The sequence below is a fragment of the Mauremys reevesii genome, linkage group 7 (assembly GCF_016161935.1).
Source record: "Mauremys reevesii isolate NIE-2019 linkage group 7, ASM1616193v1, whole genome shotgun sequence".
Taxonomy (NCBI): Eukaryota; Metazoa; Chordata; order Testudines; family Geoemydidae; genus Mauremys; species Mauremys reevesii.
The window spans coordinates 79896755-79918741 of NC_052629.1; the positions used below are offsets into that span (position 1 = coordinate 79896755).

Consider the following 21987-nt stretch of genomic DNA (forward strand, 5'->3'; position numbering starts at 1 on the left):
AATGATAGTGATTTCAGTGACGGGGATATCTGCTCACCAAGGTCTGGATGGCATGGCTCCCACTGCATTTCACAACACCCAGGCAAGCCGCTAAGAAACTTCAAACTTGGATCAGCTGGGAGCACCACTTTTGTTCCAAAAATCACTTGGAAACAGCGCAAGTGCCAAGCGTGTGGCTTGTTCAGCTCTCCACGGGGCCGGGTAACAGACAAGCCAACGCGTTAAAGGACAGAATCACAACGACCCTCCCCTTGAGCCCTCACATCTCAGAGGAAAAGCATTTACTTTATTACAGATCCCAAAAGCTTAACATCTGTTTCAGGAGGACGATTTTACATTGTATATTTCCTTTTCCCATGGAATAAAACCACTGTCTGCTCTTTGGTGCCAGTGTGGCTCAATGTGTGTCTATATGGTGGAAAACCAGGCTGCCTTGAGGAGATGGAGGGCTGGAGCAGGGAGACAGGCAAAGGGAGAACATTTCTCTCTCTCTCTCACTCACACACACACCCCTCGTGCAGAGATCACCACACATTTATACACACGCAGCCTGGAAGTATATTTCACTGCTCATCAAACAGACTGCACCCCTAGCTCTCTGCTACAGCACACAAGCGGGTGAAAGGCTCCTGGAGAACAGCTCCTAGCTATGCTCCCCCTTGGTGGAGTTGTCCTTCTTTGTAACAACCAGAACATCTATCTTCAGAGGATGGGGAGGGGGCTCAATGGGAATGGGTGACTGAAATCTCTTGGCTAGAGAGAAAAAAAACAGGACAGATCAGTTCCTTCCGACTAAAGGGGAGGAAGCTGGAAGGACTCTGGTTTATTCTTCACCCCTCTCTTTCTCCAGAGCAGTGGGCTCCTTAGCCCACTTGGCCTTTGTGGTCTCCTGCTCCTCGGCATAGCCCAGGTCAGAAGGCTGCCCTGCCGACCCATCGCCGTTGCCTTCCAGATCCAGATCCTCGAAGGAGGAGCCGCTGGCCCCTGACTCGCTGTAGCTGTGCTCGCTGTGATTGTCCAGTTCATCCCGCCCGCGGCCAGCTGTGAAGGGGGACAGGATGGAGGTGGCCACCGAAGTCTCTCTGCTATCAGTCGTGGCCTCCAGGCTGATGGAGCTCGTCTCGCTCAGGGTATCAGCCCCTTTTGAAGAGAAGAGGAACAGGTTAACGTGGAGGGGAAGGAGAGAGCAAGGCAGAGCTCATGGGGTGCAGGGCTGAACACAGCAGCGAAGAGAAGGCTGTTGCTACATCTCTATCCTTGAAGACTTTATTCACCTTGTTGTTCCATTGCCCATCCCCACACTGAAGAAACTTCCCATACAGTGATCCCCATCAGTAAGAGATCTGCCAATCAGATTAACCCCGGAAAAACTATGCAACTCCTCTAGTCTTTCCCCTGGGGAGGGGCAGGGCAAAGGAATCATGCGAAAGGAATCAATAACTGTCTCCGCTGCAGAAAACGCCAGTGAGTGTACACTGCTATATCACCACCCCACTCGGCTCCATCCCAAACTCCTGGGGACTGTGTGGGAGGTTATGACTGGTATGTGGCTCCCAAAGGCCATCTCTGTTGTATTCTGGTGTACCTATGGTACCCATTCCAGATTGGACCATTAGGAGGACAAAGTAGAGATAAAAGGTTCTAGCCCAGCAAGTCCTCTGGCCCATCAACACTCACTATAAAGCACCAAAATATAGAGAGTGCTTTGTAGCAACCAGCTACAAAGTCCTGTGTTGATGTAGGAGCTCACATTCCCAGAGTAGCATTAATTCAGCCACAGTGAACATGCTGGACAAAGTACATTTAACCCTTAGAGCTTCAGGAAGAGACCAGTGACCTGTGATAACTTGTTCTAGTCTCTCTCCTTCACTACGTCCTGCTCGAGCCCCAGCTCCATCTCTCCTCCTTCCCTGTTGCAAATGATACCCCCATCCAACACCCTAGCCTCTCCTATGCCCCCTCCTCCCTACGAGCATCAAGAGTGCCCTTCTGGCCCCTCCCCAGCCAAGCAGAGCCTTCTGCTCTTCAGACTCCCTCCCATGCAAAGGACACTGCCCTGGCTCTAGGCTACATGCCCCTGCTGTGAGCTGCCTGCCCCATGCAGGTTCCTCAGTGGGAGTGAGGCGAGGAAAAGCAGGGCTAGGCTGGCTTGGACGGAAGGCACCAAAGTGTAGGACGCTCCACCTTAGCATGCTGAGCAGGCCCCTCCCTTCTCTCAACCGCAGACTCCTCCCCCTCCTTTGCACAGGACCCCCAACACCTCACCTCTCAGGAAACTGGCCACCCTGCAGGTGCAAAACACCTCAGGACTATCCAGGACCATAAGGGTTAACAGTCGAATTGGGAAGCCCCAAAACCACGCCAGCACGAAGACCCATGAGTAGACATTCCTAGGAGAACCTGAACTTTGGCTTTTCTCTGAACCACTTTGTGTTTACATCGACCATCGCAATGTTGCATTAACACAGATGTTTGTATTTCATTTCCTTGGATTTTTTTAAGCCAAAAAGGAAATGACAACATTGCTGCAGCATTATGGGCATGCTTTCTACAGCTCCATTCACTGCACCCTTAGATGAGATGCGCATGACCCAGAACTGGGGAGAAACATCAGTTATGCTTTTCCACATGGTAAGCAACAGCCCTGTCTTCAGAGACAGGGCTAGCCCTTCCTGTGTCCCCAGGGATGCTGCAGTGCAGAGTGAAATGACTGTACCCCAGAGGAACACACCTAAATGCCAGCTGAGACACTGTATGCTGCCCGGCAGGCACCAGCACAACAAGGTGCCTGGGTGCCTAAAGCTCTGGGCGCGCGGCGCCCCGGGGCGGCTGGGCCGGGCTGGGCGCCGGCGCTGGCGGGCGCACCTGGAGCCCCCCCCGTCCCGACCCCGGGGACCTGGACCTGCGCGAGCGCGCGGGGCGCCGCGGGCGCTCGGCCGGCGCGGCTGGACCTCCGGCGGCATGCCTGGCAGCTCAGCGCCGCCGCCGCCCACCAACCGCGCCCGCGCGCGCCCGCGGTCAGCCAGCCACGCCGTGACCAGCGCCCTCGCCAGTCATGCCCATGCCCAGTCCGCTTGCTCCCTTCGGGGGCGCCTCGGCCCTGCGGACTGCTGCTGGGCCAAAGCGCTAGCCGCCGCCCCTGCTGCCCGGGCATGAATGCAAATGTGGAACTGCTCAGAACTTCATCATCTTCAAAATGAGTGAAAGTCACTCTCATTGGATGGCTGAAAGAACTGTGAGAAGAGTGATGTGCATCTCAGACCTTGTCTACCTGGGGAAACTGACCAATGTAGCTATTGCAGAATAAGCTAGTCAGGAACAGCTGCCTGTGTGGACACACTACTCCAGAATAAAAGTGATTTCATAGTTACTCCAGAAGAGCTAGGCTGGTCAACAAAAAATATTAAAGGTCTAGAAAACATGACCAATGAGGAAAGATTGAAAAAATTGGGTTTGTTTAGTCTGGAAAAGAGAAGACAGAGAGGGTACACGATAGCAGTTTTCAAGTACATAAAAGGTTGTTACAAGGAGGAGGGAGAAAAATTGTTCTTCTTAACCTCTGAGGCTAGGACAAGAAGCAACAGGCTTAAATTGCAGCAAGGGCGGTTTAGGTTGAACGTTCGGAAAAACTTCCTAACTGTCAGGGTGGTTAAGCACTGGAATAAATGGCCTATGGAGGCTGTGGAATCTCCATCATTGGGGATTTTTAAGAGCAGGTTTGACAAACACCTGTTAGGGATGGTCTAGATAATACTTAGTCCTGCCTTGAGTGCAGGGGACTGGACTAGATGACCTCTCGAGGTCCCTTCCAGTTCTATGATTCTTCAGCTGACTGGTCAGAGGGCTAGTGTTTGAAGCAGCAGATTACAACCAATCAAAAGCACCATAGTTTGCACTGCTATCTAAGACGCTCTCCAGGCTTTAGTTAAACCTCGCAATATCCTGGGGTGGGGGGTGGGGAGGGGAGGCAGAGGCACCAAGCAGGGAAATGACTTGCCCAGGACCCCAGAGTGAGTCAGCGGCAGAGCTGGGAGTGGAGTCCAGGCTACCTGGCACCCACTACTGTGCTTCCGCCACAAGACTTTGCTTCTCCCACAAACTCTGTCCTTGATGCCCCATCTGTGTGACCAGCTGACGAGCCTGGTGCGTGCAAGGTCACAAACTGATGCAGCCGGGCACTGCACGGAGTGTGGAAATATACCCATCACTATGCACTGAGGACGGGGTGAAGTGTATTGGCCTGAGTGTGTGTCCCACTGCCCTCGACTGGAGGAAATTTGCCTGGCTAAGCTACTGCCGCTGCTCCTTGGGCTTTGTTCCCAGAGGTGGGAAGTCCTGTGCTTGGCTCCTCATGTTACATAGGTCATCTGTGGATCTTGAAATATCTTCTAGAGGAGGCCAGCCGTGCAGCTGGTGTTCAGGGTTGGTTTGAAAGACTGGCACAGGAGGTCACTTCTTCCTTCTCGAAACACGTCTTGAACACGTCAGTGAAATGAACAGTGATCTCCATCAATTCCCTAGCATCCATCCATGCAGCTGCTGCTAGATCTGTCATGGGCTGCCCACACAGCCCTGCCAATGCCCCTCAATCTCACTGCAGCCTCCCCCACCTCAGATATTCAACCCTGGCCCCTGCCCCGAGCCTGAAAACTTGGCAGTGCAGAACTAGGCTCCTGTGAGGTGGCAGTAATTCTGAGTTACTGTGCTCAGCAGCTCCCTTCTCCCTCACTCCCCCTCCAGCTTCCACAAAGAGGAACAGAAAGCTCCCACCTGCCCTGGAGCCGCGAGCACTTTCAAAGGCTCCGTTCATTCCTGGGATGCATTTCGGCATTAGGTCCGGCTCCCCGCACTTTCACTAAAGCAGGCTCCCTCCCCACCCCTTTGCAGTCTCGCACAGGGGACAGCGCCACTTGTATTTCGGTAACCCAGCGTGCCTAATGCTTTCCCCGTCTCCGGGCAGTCCGGAGAGGACAATAACGGTTTCATGGTACAGCTGCCCTCTCCTTTCGCTCCAGTTCTCTAAGTGCAGGCCCTTTCGGACACGGCGCCGCCCTCAGAGAAGAATCCTGTGCATGCACATCCACGGGGCACTGTGATGCCTGCCCCGGATGGCGTCCTGCCCCCATATCAGGATGCTATGCCTTGCCATAAAGAAGGAGCAAAAAGAATAGGTATAAAGGGATAGATCAGGTGCATGGGGGGGGGAGGGGGGCACTGCATGGCTTCTAGTATTCTAGGGCACATCCATTAGTGCAGACAGACATGGGGAGAGTTTGGGTGGCAGCCAGGGGCAGAGTCTACATACTCATCCAGGCCTTGATGCCCATTGCTGGCAGCAATAATTACATACAACAAAACTATGTTCCAAGTCTATTATTAAGGTGATTAAAGTCAAGCGCTTAAGAGCTGGGAAGTAGGAAAGCATCAGAGTGCCCCCCTTGTGTTGCTTTATGATACAGTCTTTAATCACATGATTACACGCTCTTTTCCCGCAGGACCTCACCTCCTTTGTTGCAGATGTTGGAAGATGTGCAGTGAATGAGGCAGGGGACAGCATCTCAAACTGGATACCTAATCATTGAGGCAACTAAAATTAGGGAGCACATCTACAAATTCTAGCCTCAGTCTCTGTACCTCAGTTTCCCAGCTATAAAGGGGGGGAATAATAATCACACTTTTCTATCACACACAAGAGTCAGGAAAATAAATTCATTAATGTTTGCAAGCCCCTCAGATATTAGAGTGCTGAGCTCCAAAGAAAAGCCCACAAGAAATGAATAATCAGATTGTGTGTGGATGGTGTGTAAGAAAGAAGGTAAAGGGCCACTCATTGCATGAGGAGGGTAAAAAGACACTGGGACCCTGTGGAAATAACAGAACATGATCATGTAAGTAAACCACTGTAGTATATGCACAAGGGGCAGAATTAAGGGTACACGGGCAACCTTAATTCTGGCAATTCCATATTTTGAGATCTTGATTTTGTAACCTTAACAACATTCTTTTAACATAGTTTTGTTGAATGTTATTTTTTACACTTACACACCCCCACACCCATTCTAGTACGTACCAATATGTATGTTAGTTTGAGAGGCTCTCAGGTCAGAAGCTCAGAGTATATGGAGTAAATGTGAAATTTATAAAAGCAAAGATTTGGTAAAATTGACAATTCTGCCATGTGTCTGGGTCCAGTGGGCTGCTCTCTGCTGGTCTGCTCTTATCGGCATCCACAGCCAGAACTAGTCCTTCTCCCCCCTCCAACTCTGCAGCCATGAACCTGCCCAGCCCATCCTGCTGCAGTCGCCTAAGAACCCCCAGCCATTTCCCCAGGTAATACTTCCCCCATGATGCCAAGCTGGAAGCATGAGGGCTCTGGCACCAGGAGCACGAAGAGACATGGATCCTTTAAGAGTCTCCCCCAGCTCATCCTTCCAGCCAGCAGATTTGTCAATAGCCATCAAGCATGGGCCGCACTCCCTGCATTGAGCAGGCACTGTCGATGCAGAATCAATTAAATGAATGGATTCAGAGATCATGGCTTGGTCTGGGGCTATCTGAGGGGCTCAGAGAAATTCAGCCCATCACAGGCCCAGTGAAAGAGCCTGGCTAGCACACCCCAGCTGACACAGCAGATTTCATGAGTCTGGACAATGCTGCCCTTTTGTTTCCTTCCTTCAGCTCCGCCCACACCAAGTTCCCCAGGCAGCAGGGAGTTGGGACCATGCAATCCCCACTCCATGCTGCTCCTTTGGTTAATTGAGGGGGATGATGTCCCAGGTCATTGGCAAATGGCTAGGTATGTCATGCCGCCTGGTCTAGACAGTATTTGGTCCTGCCATGAGGGCAGGGGACTGGACTCGATGACCTCTCGAGGTCCCTTCCAGCCCCACAATCTATGAACCTGCACTTCCAGAGAGCTGGGGGCTGGACTGTGCCCAGGATATGCCAGCACTTCAGCCAAGGGCTCATTATACCCTCCTCCTTTGGCTAAGCATAAAGTTTCCTGTTCCTCATTACTCCTCCTCCTAACCGGACTCAAAGGACAGCTCTGGCCCCTTCCCAGCACAGACTGCCGCTGTTTGCTGGATTCCTGAGCACTCAGCTTGGAGCAAGGCTGGGAATCCAAACAAGAAGGCTGCCCATGAGCCCTCAGCGATTTTCAAAATCTTGGTCCTGGCTTTTAGCTTAAAACCTCAGAAAAGTCTGCAGTACAATCTCGGGGGTGAGCACAAGCCTGCCTTTGAGCCCTGCGGGCATGGCTTGGCACAGGGCACAAAAGAGGAGGAGTGTAGCAGGATCGAAGTAGAGTCCATATTTAAAAAAAAAAACCCTGTACAGTTGGCAGATTCAGTTTAGGGCAGGAATAGTAGGGGGGCTGTAGGTCAGGATAGAGTGGCAGGGGCAGAGCTGTGCGGGGAGCCCAGGACCAGAGCAGCAGGCAGTCGAAGGGCAGGGCTGAGAGGCACTGGCACAGCTGTGCGGGGAGCTCAGGACTGGAACAGCAGGTGGTTGAAGGGTAGGGTAGGGCTGAGGGGCACTGGCAGAGCTGTGTTGGGAGCCCAGAACTGGAGCAGCAAACAGTTGAAGGGCAGGGCTGAGTAGCAGGGCAGAGCTGTGTGGGGAGCCCAGGACCAGAGCAGTCGAAGGGCAGGGCAGAGGGGCACTGGAAGAGCTGTGCAGGGAGCCCAGGACTGAAGCAATGGGCAGTCAAAGGGCAGAGCTGAGTGGCAAGGCACAGCTGTGCAGGGAGCCCAGGACCAGAGCAGCAGGCAGTCGAAGGGCAGAGCTGAGGGGCACTGGCAGAGCTGTGCGGGGAGCCCAGGACTGGAGCAGCAGGGCTGAGGGTGCAGTGTCCAGGCCTGTGGTGCATTGACACAGCTGTAGTGGGAAGCTTGCTTAGCGCCAGTCTTTTCTTTGCCTGTCTCCAGGCAGAGCTATTAGCGTCTCACAGCCATGAGCACAGCACCGACTCATCTTAAAATGCTGGTTTGCTTTGCGCATCTGTCATGTGAAGCCAGCAATGTTCTTTCCAAATAAAATTCCACAGGTAATTGCTGCCCAAGGAGACTGGTGCCCATTGAAAAACTACAGCGAGGCAAGGGGAGGGAGGGAGCAATTAGGACAGCAGAGTACTGAGCGCAGGCAATACGTGTCCCTGATTCCTGGGAGAGAGCTGTGAGCACAAGCAGCAATGTAGCTCCTTTCCTGGGGCAGGGGTGTCTGCCAAGCCCTGGAAGTACAAAAATACTTAGCAACAAACACACTCTAGAAGATGGGACCCTGCGCGATTCATGCTTGTAGGACTCCCAAGCAGGCACTTGGAGAGGGGCTGAGACCCAGCAAAAGTCATTTCATATGGGATCCCAGGGCAGTCAGCCAACTAGCCACTTAGAGATGCACTAAAATGCTGATCCAGAAGCGGGCAGTCTGCCAGGAGGAAAGGGGCCGAGACACATTTGGGCAGATGGTTAATTCTGCTGATTTCCACCAAGAAGAAAAAGTTACAACAAAAAAATCATCATCACAATTGAGCCCTTCTGGGTCCCTTTGCCTCTGAATGGCGCGCTGGCTCTAGTTCATTGCCGTCAGGCCCCGAATGACACTTGAGAACCCTTATCCTGCTCTGATTCTGAGATGCATCCCCAGATTGCTGTCTCCACAATCGCACGGCCTCAGCCCCAGACCACCAACTCCACCATGTGTCCCCTTCTCCAGCCCCCCGTCTCCACCATCCGCACCCCCACCTCCATGATCTGTGTCCCCATCTCCAGGTTGCCATCTCTGCATCCCAAACCCCAGTCCCTGGCTCACTCTCTCAGTAGTTTGGACGACAACATAATTAAAGAGCTGAGAAAGACACAAGTGTGTCAGGTTAAAAACAGACTTAGTACTGTCACCAGGGCAACTGGCTGGATGACAAAACCTGCCTGGAAAAAATTAATCATTGTTAATTATGACATCACTCTGAGTTGTGACAATAGCAATAAACAGGAGCCTGTAGGGAAAGGGCAGACTGCCCCTGTACTAGAGCAATCTCGTGTAGATTTCTCCATTTTAGAGTCTATCCTGTTTCTTCACTTTGAGGAACCTTCCTTCAAGGGACTCCTGAACCAACCACTGACACGCCATCAACAATCACAAACCTAGAGCTCTTCCTCCGAGCTGGTCTTGTTACTAACCTAGGGGCTTTCCCAGCTCTGCCACAGCCTCAGTATGTGACCTTGTCTGCAAAATGGGGATAATAATACACACAACCTCAGAGGGGGCGTGAGACAATTAATTAATGTTTATAAAGTGCTTTGAAATCCTCAGATGGAAGGCACAAGAGCCAAGCGCTATGTGTGATCCTACACTCTCCTGAGACTGTAATGCACAGATCCTCAAAGGTATTTAGGCCCCTAATTCCCTATGAAATCAATGGGGGTTAGGCACCCTTTTGAAGAGCTGCTGGAGCATGGACCACTGGCCCCGACTCTCCTCACATTTACACCGGTTTTACTCTGATGTAAATCCACCAATTTCAGTGGAGCTACTCCTGATTTACTTGGCAAGAGAGGAGAACCAGGCCCCTCTGTGTGTGTGTGTCAAGCGCCATGCACATTGATGGTGTTGTCGATAACATTACTGAGGATGGCAATGATCCCTGGCAGTTGTTAATATCCACACCGGCTCCCTCTTCTCCCAGCAGAGCAAAGAACTGTCCAAGGTACATGTGTAAACCTCAGTGCATAGCGACTCTAGCAAAGAGGAAGGAAACCTAATGGAGATCTCCCTCCCTGTATGGCGTACTAACCCCCCAGGCTGGAAATGCCGCTGTCATGGTGATCTGATAGATATACAGCCTCTCTCAAGGCTCCCAGCATTTTACAGGATTACAGTCTAAATCCACCCAAGGATCACTTCACATCGCCCACCTCCAGGCTGGGATGGAGCAGCTGCTTAGCAGCACCCAGCAACATCACACTGCCAATTTAGGGGAAGGAAGGGAAGTAGCTAATCAAATTCAAGTATCAGGAAGAGTTTAAGGAAGCAGAATGCAGTTACCTCCACTGCAAAGGTGCAAGGGGCAACACTGGAAATATTACTGATCACGACTTATCAGCACTTAGCACCAAAGCAGGGTGCCCCATATGCACTGGCTCAGGAGCGACTCAAAGGGCAGAGCGCCACCTACTGAATTGCCACCACTGCTGCCTGCAGCACCTCCGCTTTCCTTGAGGATCTCCCACCAGCCCCTGCCATGAGCTGGGAGAGCCTGAGGTATCTGAAGAGATCGCCGCCCAAGGTAGCCGGGCTGCAGGTATGGATTTAAAAATAATAATAATAATGGGGGGAAACTGGCAGATGGTTCAAAGCAGTGATGAAAATCAGTTGAAATTGATTTTTCTTTTTTCCGGCTGAAAGACGGGGCTGAGCAGCTGTGGAAGAAGGTGGCGTCATCGAATATTTTTCTAAAAACTGCATTAAACTGGCATGTGCTCTTGCTGTTTTCCCTTTCCCATGGCTGCTGATTACCAAGGGAATCACATGTAAATGGCAGCTTCTGATCAGCCTCCTCCCCATTATTCAGTGAGAGAAGCAGTGCAGAAGCGGGACTGAGTGCCTGGCCCAGGAGAAGGTTTCCTGACCCAGTTCTGTGCTCAGTCCTGTTCCCACTAATCAAGAGATTCCTGCTTTGAACAAGGAACTGGCATCACGACTACAGAGTGCTGAGGAGACCTGTGGGACTGGGGCCTCTCTCTTTGCTAACGTGTTCTTGCTGCAGATCTCCTTCCTTTGCTCCATGCTCCCTCCCCATTCAGTGGCCAGCCTACCAAAGGCATGGTGCCTCTGTCTTCTGGGAGGGGTACGACTGACCTACTGACCTGTGTCGGGTCGCTGATGTAGCAGAGAGGACCTACACTTCCCCTATTCTCAGGCCCTGTCTGCTTCACTTGCCATCCTCCCTCTCCACCAACACACACACAATCTCCTCCTGTGAACCAGACAGAGCTGAAGTTGCGAGATTATTTCCTGACAAACAACATGTTTTTTAACTTAGCGGAAATGTAGTTTCTGTGTCGAGGTGACTTGATCTTGTAGGAAAAGCATTACACCTGTCTGGATTTTTCCCCTTGAATGAATGAATGTTTATCAGGCACTTCTCATTCTGTGATCTCTCAGCACTTTGCAGATGCTGTCTGGCTCAGTGCACGTTCACCTGCTGAAATGGAAACACCTCTGACGTGAAACATCAGGGCAACTCTACCCCTCTCTTCTGCTTTTTTTTTTGGGGGGGGAGAGGAGGGGAAGAAGAGGGAGGGCTTCTTTTCCCAGAATTATACCTGGGATGGGAGATCCAGGCTGAGATCTAGCAGAACTCATTCCACACAGGAGTGCTGGGCAGTTAAAATGCCTAGTGAAAAGAGACTGAGGTCACCACAAATTCATTTCATGTAGAGTTAAAACAAGAATTGATCTAATAGCCCGGGTGTTAAGATGTCCCCATTGCCTCCGTGTGAATTCGTTGCAGGCAGGAATCTTTCTACAGGTGTGCACAGAACTGGTTCAAGAAGCTTTTTCCTGGGCCTGGAGCTCGTTGCACAGCTAGAATCAATGAAAGTCACAGAGTCTCAGCATCTTGACTTAAAGAGGTCCTTGACCAGGAACCACCACAAATGCCCTAGTCCTGGAATGACCAAACTAGACAGATTACTCTACCACAGCGGTTCTCACACCCTGGGCCACGTAGGACTGGTGGTAGCAGGCTGCAGGCAGACAGTAGGCAGGTTAGTTTGAAGTACAGGGTCATGCTCAGAATCCATTCTCACTGCACTGGTTACCATGTCCAAGGTAGCATGCCAAGGACTTCTAAGTTTTAGGTGAGAGAAATGAGGTCTCAGTCTGAGAGCCGCTGCTCTACAGGGGCCTGTGCGGCCGAGCATCCTGATTCTGGACTCGGTGAACTTGGGAACCACTTTGTCTGCAGGGCTCCCTATACTGGACTGGCTGGTCAGGTTCTTCACTGGCAGCGTGGCCTTCTTCAATTCCAAGAACGGGAGGAACAATGAAAGGAAAAAGCAAGAAAAAACGTCCGAGTTCTCTGAGGTCAGCAGTGCTGTGTTTCGCAGAGTGCTGTAGACTGGTGGAGGCTACAAGGCTGGGGTCAGACCTGCACCCATCGCTCTCTGCACTGAATACCCCATCACTGCACATCAGCTGCAGGCTCTCTGGAATCACGGACAAATTCCCAAGGGAGAATCTCTCAGCCTAGAGTCCTCCCTGGGGACCAGCTGGGGCAGTGGGATGAGAGGATTAGCCTGGGCTGGGGCACATGCAGAATTAACACAGCTCTCCTCTGAAAGGCTCACATCCCAATGTCCGCCTGTTCCCTTTGGCTTTGTGGCTGACCATGAATTTTCATGCTCACTGTGTGAATTGGCAGAGGATGGAAAGGCCAATTTGGTTACTTTAATAGTATCTGCAAAATGAGCATGGCCCCACAGGCTTGAGATAGAGAGGGACTGTGCCAGTTTCTCAGCCCAGCAGCCTCCAAATGCACTTCTCTCTTGACCTCCCCTGCTCTCCCAGTCCTGCCCCCGCCCCCCAGCACTGCCAATGCCCTTCATTCCTGCTCACCCAGCCCTGGGCCTGGCCTTATCAGATAGAGCCAACCACTCAAACTGCTTCACTGGTTTGGGATTTCCACGGATTTCCACTCCAGATTAGTCTGAGGTGCCCGACTTGTTTCACTTGTTAATTTATCCAGATGTCAATCAGGGGGGCTCTCCCCTGTTGTGCGAAATCCATTGCATAACCAGGAGGAGCATTTACTTTGCTCAGGAAGCGGCTGTGTAAGCAGCCACCATGAACTAAAGGAAGAAAAGAGGAGAGAGAAAGTGCCAGCCTTGGAAGCGAAAAGCATTAATAAAGTTTACCCAAGGTTTCAGGCTCCATTGCGCTGCTCCACCATTCTGTAACCCCCAGCAGCCACATCTCTCTGTTCCGCACCGAGGGCGACAGGAAATAGCTTCATGTGCCCTATAGCCAGGCACTTTTCCAGCGCTCTATCGCATGTGCCTCCTGCTGTCCCAAGTGAAGAGAGACAGCAACAGAAAAGCCCAAGGGTGGGCAGGCGGATGGGCCATTGGGTTACTGTGGGATCCCCGCAGCAGTGGGGCAGTTGCTGTGAACCTGGGCAGGTGCCCCCTGGAGGAATCACTCCAGTGGATTTACAGCAGGAATGTTGGCTAGAATGTAGCTATCATGGAACTAGGGTTGGTTGAGGCAGGATGACCAGTCTCTTTGGAAGTCCAGGCTTCTCCTGGGCATGGCAGAATCTTCCCTCATTTCAATGGTACCAAGATTTCAGTGCTTGGCACATCTTTCGCTCAGGGTATTCGATCCCCAGACACCTCTGAATCTGTAATGAACATCCAGTCAACTCAGGTGCCACACATGGTACCGCCATCTCCTGCTTGAATCAGACAGCCTCACTCAACAATTCCTCCTAGCCCTAGCGGGGAGGGATAGCTCAGTGGTTTGAGCATTGGCCTGCTAAACCCAGGGTTGTGAGTTCAATCCTTGAGGGGGCCATTTAGTGATCTGGGGTAAAAAACTGTCTGGAGATTAGTCCTGCTTTGAGCAGGGGGTTGGACTAGATGACCTCCTGAGGTCCCTTCCAACCTTGATATTCTATGATACATGGACTTTGCTGCAGCCTAAGGTTCTCTCTGTGCTCTTCATTATGCCCCACATACCCACCCCACAGCTAGTGCAAGGACACCTCCTCTGCAGCTCCAGGCTTGCATCAGTTCTTTGCTTCCTCAACTTCCCATCTCATTTGTGAAGCATTTATTGCCTCCCACATTACTGCCTGTTCATGTCTCTCCTTCTGTCCCTATTGCATTGAACTCCAGAAAGCGTACAGAGTTTGCATGAGAGAGGCTGGACTAAATAAAGCTGAGTATTGTTGTGGCACTGGCACGCTACCCGTGGCAGTCGCTGATCAGAAAGGACTCCAGCCTGGACCTCAGCAGAACACAAGCTCTAAAAGAGGCAGGCGGAGGAGGTGGTGAGGATCTTGATGCCCTTGGCTGCTCACTGTAAAGTGAGCCAAGCTTGTCAGTTATCTTCAGAACATCCCAAATGGGAGAGTGCCAATTTTCCTGCCTACTTCCACAAATGATGCCATCAGGTCCCTCAGGTCCTGTCCCCACTAAGTGCAGAAAGGGGCTAACCGGACAGTGCACCTGCCAAGAGGTACTGACCAGCACTTCATCACCTGGGGCAAGGCTGGAAAACGTCCCCTCAGGCCTCAGCCCGAGGACTAAGCTCACTAGTCAGCAGGAAACATTCTAGTGGCACTACCTGCCTGCAAACAGAAAGGCCATGCCCCCGCCCCCCACCAACCCCCCTCCGACAAGGAAAGGAATAAATAGCCGGGAACTGGATATAACTGTGATGTTAATCAGCTTTCTAAGAGTCTCAAGCTGGGCACCAATAATGCAGCCACCCACAAACTGTGGCCACTTACCCAAATCTTGGTTAAAATATTTTTTTAAATGAAAGCTTAAGCTCTGCAGAAGGTGATGGAACTCCCCAGCGACTGCTCACTACTCACTCAGCTGGGGAGGTGTTTGAAGGCCTGACCTGGGTCATAATACTCGGGTCTGACACTGACATCCATGGGAGATATGGGCTTCCCATGGAAAGTAGCTTACGCATCCCCCAGTTCCCACTAGAGGCTCCCTGAGAAGTGTGTCAGGTACTGTACCACCTTTGAACAACCAATAGACCCTCTGACAGCTCCTATAAAATCGCTGTTATGGAATTCACTCTTGAGAATACCCTAGACAGCTATTATACCGGGGATACACACACGGTCACATATGCCTAGCTCTGCAGATGCCGAGATGCACACAGACTGACTTATAGTTGCGCTGTGTGTGTGTGTGTGTGTGTGTGTGTGTGTGTGTGTGTGTGTGTGTGTGTGTGTGTGTGTGTGTGTGTGTGTGTGTGTGTGTGTGTGTGTGTGTGTGTGTGTGTGTGTGTGTGGTCAGAGTCAAGGAGGAGAGCTGGACACACCCCAGGGTGTTGCTGTCTGAATGCGTCTTGCATAAGATCTCTTCAGCCTCTCAGTTTGTTTAACTCGCCTTCACGTACCTACCTCCTGACGTGATGGTGTGAATCCCCATGTGTCTCACTCTTTTGCGCTTTCCCCAGCTCCAGCTGTGACGCAGTCACTGGAGCCGCTACGGGCAAGGTGCGAAAGTTTCATCTGCAAAATGTGGCGATTTTGGGTGTGGATATGCAACCAAGTGAAAATCAGACACCCTGTTATTTATTCTGCTTCTCCAAAGACAACTGAAACCAGAGACGTGGTGTCACATCAACAGGCCACAGTGGCGCCCAGCTGTGCCGTTGCAGCAGACGCGCAAACCAAGAACTTGGCACCAAAAGAAGATTTTCTTAATTAAAAAGAGAGAGAGTTTCAGACCAGCCTGGTGCAAACTTAGTGATGGATCCGTTCTGACTAGGAATGGATCTCCAGACTGTGGTCACTGAGAACCTCGGAGACTTGAGGAGACGTGGATAATTATTATAACAAGTTTATACTATGGTAATATTAGAGATGAGTCTGAGCCACAAAGCTTGGATCTTGATCACCACATTTCAGAGGTGCCTGGGTTTGATTTGCCCAATGATAAAGATAAGGATCAGCCATGATGTTAGTACCTGGATCTGAACCCTCTAAAGTTAATTTCAAATTTATAGAATTGGATGCCCAAGCTCTTTACAACCCAATGTAGAGGTAATACTTTGCACGGCCCTAAGCTGCAGCCAGCTCTCGGGTGCAATATGGCAATCACTCTGCACCAGCCACACTCTCCAGCATTTGTTGGCAGAGGAAGTGAAGGATAAGTTCTCTATTGAAATTACCGGGTGAGTGGGGGATGTTTGGGATGCCAGAGTAATTATTTAATTGCAATTTGGCTAGGACAAAAAAATCAACACTCTTACTCTTGCCAAAAGTGGCATGGATATTTTAATGGGTCTCCAAGTTTTACATGTCCTCCAAAAGACGACACTCCCCCATCTGTCTGTATCCATCTGTCGTATCGTCTCTTATGCTCAGACTGTAAGCTCCTTGGAACAGGGGCCATCTTTTTGTTTTGTGTTGACACAGTGCCTAGCACAATGGGCTCCTGGTCTGTGACTAGTGCTCCTACCCACTTCGGTAACACAAACAAATAACGACGCTTCCAGGAGCACAGCACCCCTACCACCACACTGGGCGCTGACTCAGTACAGATCCTGAGGGAAGAGTACCTCCTACCGGGTCACCCACACTACACTCTGCAGCACCCAAGCTGCAACTGGTGCTCAGCCATCCAAGTACTGACCAGATCTGTCACATCTCAGAGATATAACGGTACCTAGGAATCCCCTTAGGAACTGCAGCACATCCCGTGTGTGTGTGTGTGTGTTCCCTGCATGGGTACAACAGGGAATCTGCAATGGTTTTAACTCCTAGGCTATCACTGGTTCACCTCCACTAGTGCTAACAATGGAGGGCATAAGCCAGTGTAGAATGGACAAGACAGGTGTTCTTACCAATGTGGGATCGTGGTGACGAAATTCCCACACCCTGTTTACACTAGTGTGTCACTACAGCTACCACCACTGGTGCAACGACTGGAAAGTGCCAAAGGAGAGGAGGGCTAAGATGCCAGCAGAGAGGCTGCCCTGTTACTGCGCTCTGCCAGTGCAGCCAATGCTGCAGGTTCCTTTCTCCTGCCCAGGATGTTTGGCTGTAAGGGGGGCTCTCTCCTGGGGTGGAGGATCTCCCCTAAATCAGCTGTGCTGTGTGGGAAATTTTCACAGCACTGAATGAAGCAGGTTTGACAGAGAAGCACCTTCCTGAACCTCCCTGGCTGATGTGGGGCTGAGACAGCTCTCAGCAGAAGGAAAACACTGTACAGCTTCTAAAGGCAGAAAGGAAAAGGGAACAGCCAGTGTTTTGCCATGGACGGTGTCAGATTCTGACAGGGAGCCACCCCTTGAACATTTCCCTCCAAGAGACACAGGGCCTGGGTTTAGTTCATAGCAGAGGAGTAGCCGCCGGGCAGAAAGTCCTGCTGCAGTGACACTAATTGGCAAGTGAGCAGAGAGGCCAAGGGCTGCATGGTCCAGGGAGACTGAAGTTCACTGTCAGAAGCACAGGTGGGCCCTTCATGTCAGGACTGAGGCCCATCACTGCGGGGAGTTTACACGGTTGCTGCCCAACCTGCACGTGTCCTGGAGATAAACAGAGAGCTTCCCTCGCTGGGGCGCTCAATCTGGCACCTTTTGCCAGCAAGAAATGCTCTCTCCCTCCCGTACACGCACACTAAAGAGATAACAACAACAATGCCCCTGTAGCGGGGTGACCACCCGCTCCAGCCTGGAAGGGGTTGGAAAAGCCCTGCAGAGGGCTGGGCTGGGCAAGGTAAAATGCTGGCTGATTGGGGGAAGTGGCTGCAGCTGGGGCCACGCCCCAAACTGAGCAACGGGGCCTTATAAGAAGGCCAGGGAAGCCACAAGGATGAGTCTCCCTCTGCCTGTAGAGGGAGAAGGGCCTGGCTGCAGGGAGCTAGACACAAAGTACCTGAGTGAAGCAGGGCTGGGGACAGGCTGAGGAGCTGGGGAGCTCCAGCCTGGAAAGCCCCAGGCTGCGGCCTAGCATTGGGCTAATAGGTACTGGGGGTTGCAGAGGGCAGCCCAGGAGTAGGCCAAGGCAGCAGGTCCAAACCCTCCTTCCAAGTGATGAGTAGGCTGATACTGCAGTCTGCCCCAGGGCCATATACTGAGGCGAGGTAGGGATAGTGTGTGGGGGTTCCCCAGGGAGGGGAGACCCTAAGAGAAAGGGATTAGTGCCGGGGGCAGCACCCCAGGTAAAACGGCACCGGGTCCAGGGAGGGACACGGGGGCCAGAGGACAGGTGGATCACCGGCCTGCAGAGGGCGCTCCGGAGCTGGAGCGAGCTAATTCCCGGAAGCTTCCAGCAGGAGGCGCCGCAGGGGTGAGTCCACTCGTCGTCAGCCCCCTTTGGCAGCAGATTTGGTGCTGATGGACACTATGAAAGCAATCTACAGGCCAGAACTATCCCGTCATGAAGGGGATGCGGGAGACAGATCATCCTAGGGACTGGGAGCCAGATATCGAGAGCAGGGACAGAAAAAAGGGGGAAACTCTCCTCATTTTTTTGCCTGTTTCATTAGAAGGAAAGGGGAGCTTGTTATAAGTCATAAACACGCCAGCATTTGTTATCTGTGCGGAATAAGCAGGCTGAAAGGGAAAGGTCCAACAGGTCCCATCTTGTCCCTCTCTCTACTGCGGTCCCTACTGGGATGGTAGTAAGATCTACTAGTCTGATCAACGCCCACCTACCGCATAGGGAGAGGCAGGAGCCCCGCTGTCACCACCTAACTGTAACCACCTCCAGCTGCCGTCGCCTTGCGCCCGCATCGCAGGAATCTCTCCCTCTTTTAAGCGCTCACTGGCCCAGAGAGCAGGGACCACCGTTGACCAGGCCAAGCAGCCACAGAGGCATGCAACTGTCGGAACATCCAAAGGCCTGTGCCACTCTAGGCAGGCAAGGGTTAAAAAGTGAAGCACAGCTCCGTGCATCCCACCTGGAAGCTGAGAGGATTCACCCAGCTTCAGCGGCCTCCCGCTGTGGCACAAGAACCTAATCCATAAGTCTTCCTTTCAGCGAGCTGGCCCTCTCCTCCCAGCCAGGCTCTGAGCCCTATCAAATATTCATCGCATCTCACGCTAAATAATAGATCAATGTAATAACAGGCGAGGCGCAGCTAATCACAGCTTTTCACACCCCGCACAAAAGGCACCAGGAGATGGGCAGGGGCAGGCGGAGCAGCAGGGGTGCCCGCAGCCCAGCCTGTCAGACTGAAATGGTGGCACACGCTATTGAAAATGGCAGTCCAGGCCTTGCCCGGGCCCCTCCCCAGCAGGAGCTGCAGCTGCAGCCCGCCTCTAAAGAAGACGTATTGTGACACCGGCAGGGCACCGAGTGGGTTCCTCTGGCACCAGGTGCTGGGTGGAGAGATGCTGGAGAGCTCTCTGGGAAGAGAAAGGGAAGATAAAGGAAGGAATGATCCTGAGGGGCTGGGTGACAGATGTAGTGCCATGGCCAGGGTTGGTGTTCAAACCCTGCCTTAGGAGGAGATTTGGCTGGTTCCAGTTTAACTCCCTGGACAAACCACAAAGCCTCCAAGCAATTGAGTCTATTGCCAATCTCTGCTTAAGGGAAGCCAAGGACTGGCACAGCAGTGGGTGCTGCAGGTCAGGACTGGGGAGCAGCAGCAGACAGTGTGGGGGAGCCCAGGAATGGAGCAGGTCAGGACTGAGGAACGTTGACAGAGCCATGCTGTACCATCATTGCTTCCATCTTAGAAGTGAGTCCCCTGAAAGTGGCGACTCCCCACTGGGGGACACCACAGGATGCTCTGGGACAACCTTCATTCTGGCTAGATAGGCAGCAGGTATGACTGTAGAGATGCAGCTGGATCACAGGCAGCATCTGAACTTATCAGCAGAGCCTACCAACAAGAATCAGTCTCCAGTCACTCCAGAAAACACAGCCTTCCTTTCACCCACAGCAAGGGGGTACTTTTGTTTGCTTTGACCTTCTGTTCATTCCTGTGGCAACAGGCTCACGTCAGAGTGTGTCCTGCTGAAGGCAAGACTGGAGTGAGGGCTCTCAGGGCCCATAGCTGGTGCCAAAGCCCTTGAAAATAATTAAGTGCAAAACAAAGCTAATTGTGACTGACACTGGCCCCCCGGAGAGTCATCAGTTTCCTTCGGTCTTTCCAATGACCTTTATGACTGCAGAGCAGGGAAGGAAACGGTGCTGAACCACATAGGTGCCTGAGCACCCCAATTCCTCCCAGTATGCTAAGCGTGTATACTGAGTGCATCAGTCCTCAGAGAGAAAGGCAGAGTCTTTGCCTGCGTGTAGACAGATTAAATAGACACATCGTGCCCAATCCAGTGAGCTCCCAAGCACCCTCCACTGTTACTGACGTCAGTCGGTGTGGAGGGCACTCAGCACCTTGGAGATCGGCTCGATAAGGAAGAAAGATGATAGACAGAAAGCTGTGATTTTTTTTCCCCAAGGTCACAGGATCACCGCTCAACTTCAAAACCCTAAGCCCTTGCTGCACATCTACAGGTCGCTGGGTTTTGAATGACACCGTTCGCATCAAAAGTCAGTGGGGAAATGGCGGAGCCTTCTGCTGGAAATTCACAAATGAAATCATTAATTCAAACAGACTTGGGAATTTTTAATACAGCTGTTTGTAAAGAGCTAGGAGAACCGCAGACAAAAGGTGCTGTATCAGGGCAGGATATTATTAAGTATTATTGCTGTTCTGAAATCAAAGTAGGTTTAAAAAAAAAAAGACACCCTGCGAATTTCCTTTTGCCTAATTCTGAACGACATGTTTTTAAACACCCAGAAGGAGGGTTGGAAGGGGGGTATGTTAAAATCTTGCCATCTGTTAATTGCTTTGGACAGGATGATCCCATGATCCAGAAGTGACCTGGCCTTAGAATCACAGATGAATGAGAAGAGGGAAGGGAAGGAGGGTGATGAGAAAGGGTACAAGCCTGCTCAGTGCTCAGCACCCTCAGTTCCCATTTACCTCACTGGGAGTAGGAGGGGCACAACATCACTCAGGCAAGGCTCAGGATCACACAGGATTGGGCTCAAAGGAAAGGGCACTGACCATGTTCATCCTGTGATCAGCTACCACCTGATAGCATACATACAACACAACCAAAGATAACTAGGTATAAAGCAATATATACACGATAGTTGCACTGATTTACACCCACTGAGAATGTGGCCCGAGAAGTGAGGTCCCCTGTGGGGAACAGACTGCTAGCTGATCCCTTTGACATGGGCCACTCTACAGAGAGCTTTACAAAATTGGGCGGATGGAGAGAGCAATCTGATGGGTCAAGTGCTGATCCAACCTGTGTAAGTGAGAAAAAGTTGTAGGTCAGAACTGAGCCACCGTGGCCTCCCCCACAACACCCGCATGGCCAGAAAATAGGGAGAAGAAACCAAGAGAAAATGAATAAAGAAACATTGGGAGCTGGTGGGTCATTATATTCCTGACCCCTCCAGGGTGCGCAGTTGGCTTGGGATGAACTTGCTCTGAACAGCTTGGGGGGCGGGGACGGGACTTTTTTTAAAAAGCAAAAAGAAACCTTTATATTCAACTCACAGGCCAGGCCTGACTTTAACTCAGCTGTGAGAAGAACAGAGAGAGTGCCAGGGATGTCCTACTCCAGGGGTAGGCAACTTATGGCACGCGTGCCAAAGGCGGCACACGAGCTGATTTTCAGTGGCACTCACACTGCCCGGGTCCTGGCCACCGGTCCGGGGCCTCTGCATTTTAATTTAATTTTAAATTAAGGTTCTTAAACATTTTAAAAACCTTATTTACTTTACATACAACAATAGTTTAGTTATATATTATAGACTTGTAGAAAGAGACCTTCTAAAAACATTAAAATGTATTACTGGCACGCAAAACCTTAAATTAGAGTGAATAAATGAAAACTCGGCACAGCACTTCTAAAGGTTGCTGACTCCTGTCCTACCCCCTGGATCTGAATGCAATGTTAATGGCCACCAGGAAGTGCCACAGGTAGACCTGAGAATTGCCTATTTGGGGTTTATTTCTTTCTAAACGTTCATGCTGCTGATAGGTGTTGTATTGGCAGCTCGGGTCATTCCATCTCCACAACAGGAACAGCACGGTCAATGGCAGTTCACCTGGGGGGATCCCTTCAAGGAGTGAGCTAGTTGTTCAATCCCCATAGCCCATTCAGTCCTTGGGCTCTCTACTGTGACTGCCAACAAGCAGGCCACACATGCTGGGGATTGTTTGATGCGGTCACCTGCCCACTAGAAACTGGCCTAAAAATCAACAA

At 51.5% G+C, this 21987-nt stretch overlaps 1 protein-coding gene across 3 annotated transcripts in view; it reads right to left on the minus strand.

Annotated features, from left to right (window-relative positions):
• Nucleotides 1-251: 251 nt before the first annotated feature.
• The window catches only part of TEX264 (testis expressed 264, ER-phagy receptor), a 126687-nt gene continuing 104951 nt past the window's right edge, over nt 252-21987 (minus strand). For 2 of the 3 annotated variants that reach the window (XM_039547488.1, XM_039547489.1), the window contains exon 6: nt 252-1140. In XM_039547488.1, coding sequence (XP_039403422.1) covers nt 824-1140 — 317 coding nt within the window. In that variant the 3' untranslated portion in view covers nt 252-823. Of the gene's footprint in view, nt 1141-7770; nt 8231-21987 lie in introns of those variants that run through there. The other variant, XM_039547490.1, reaches the window with a different exon arrangement.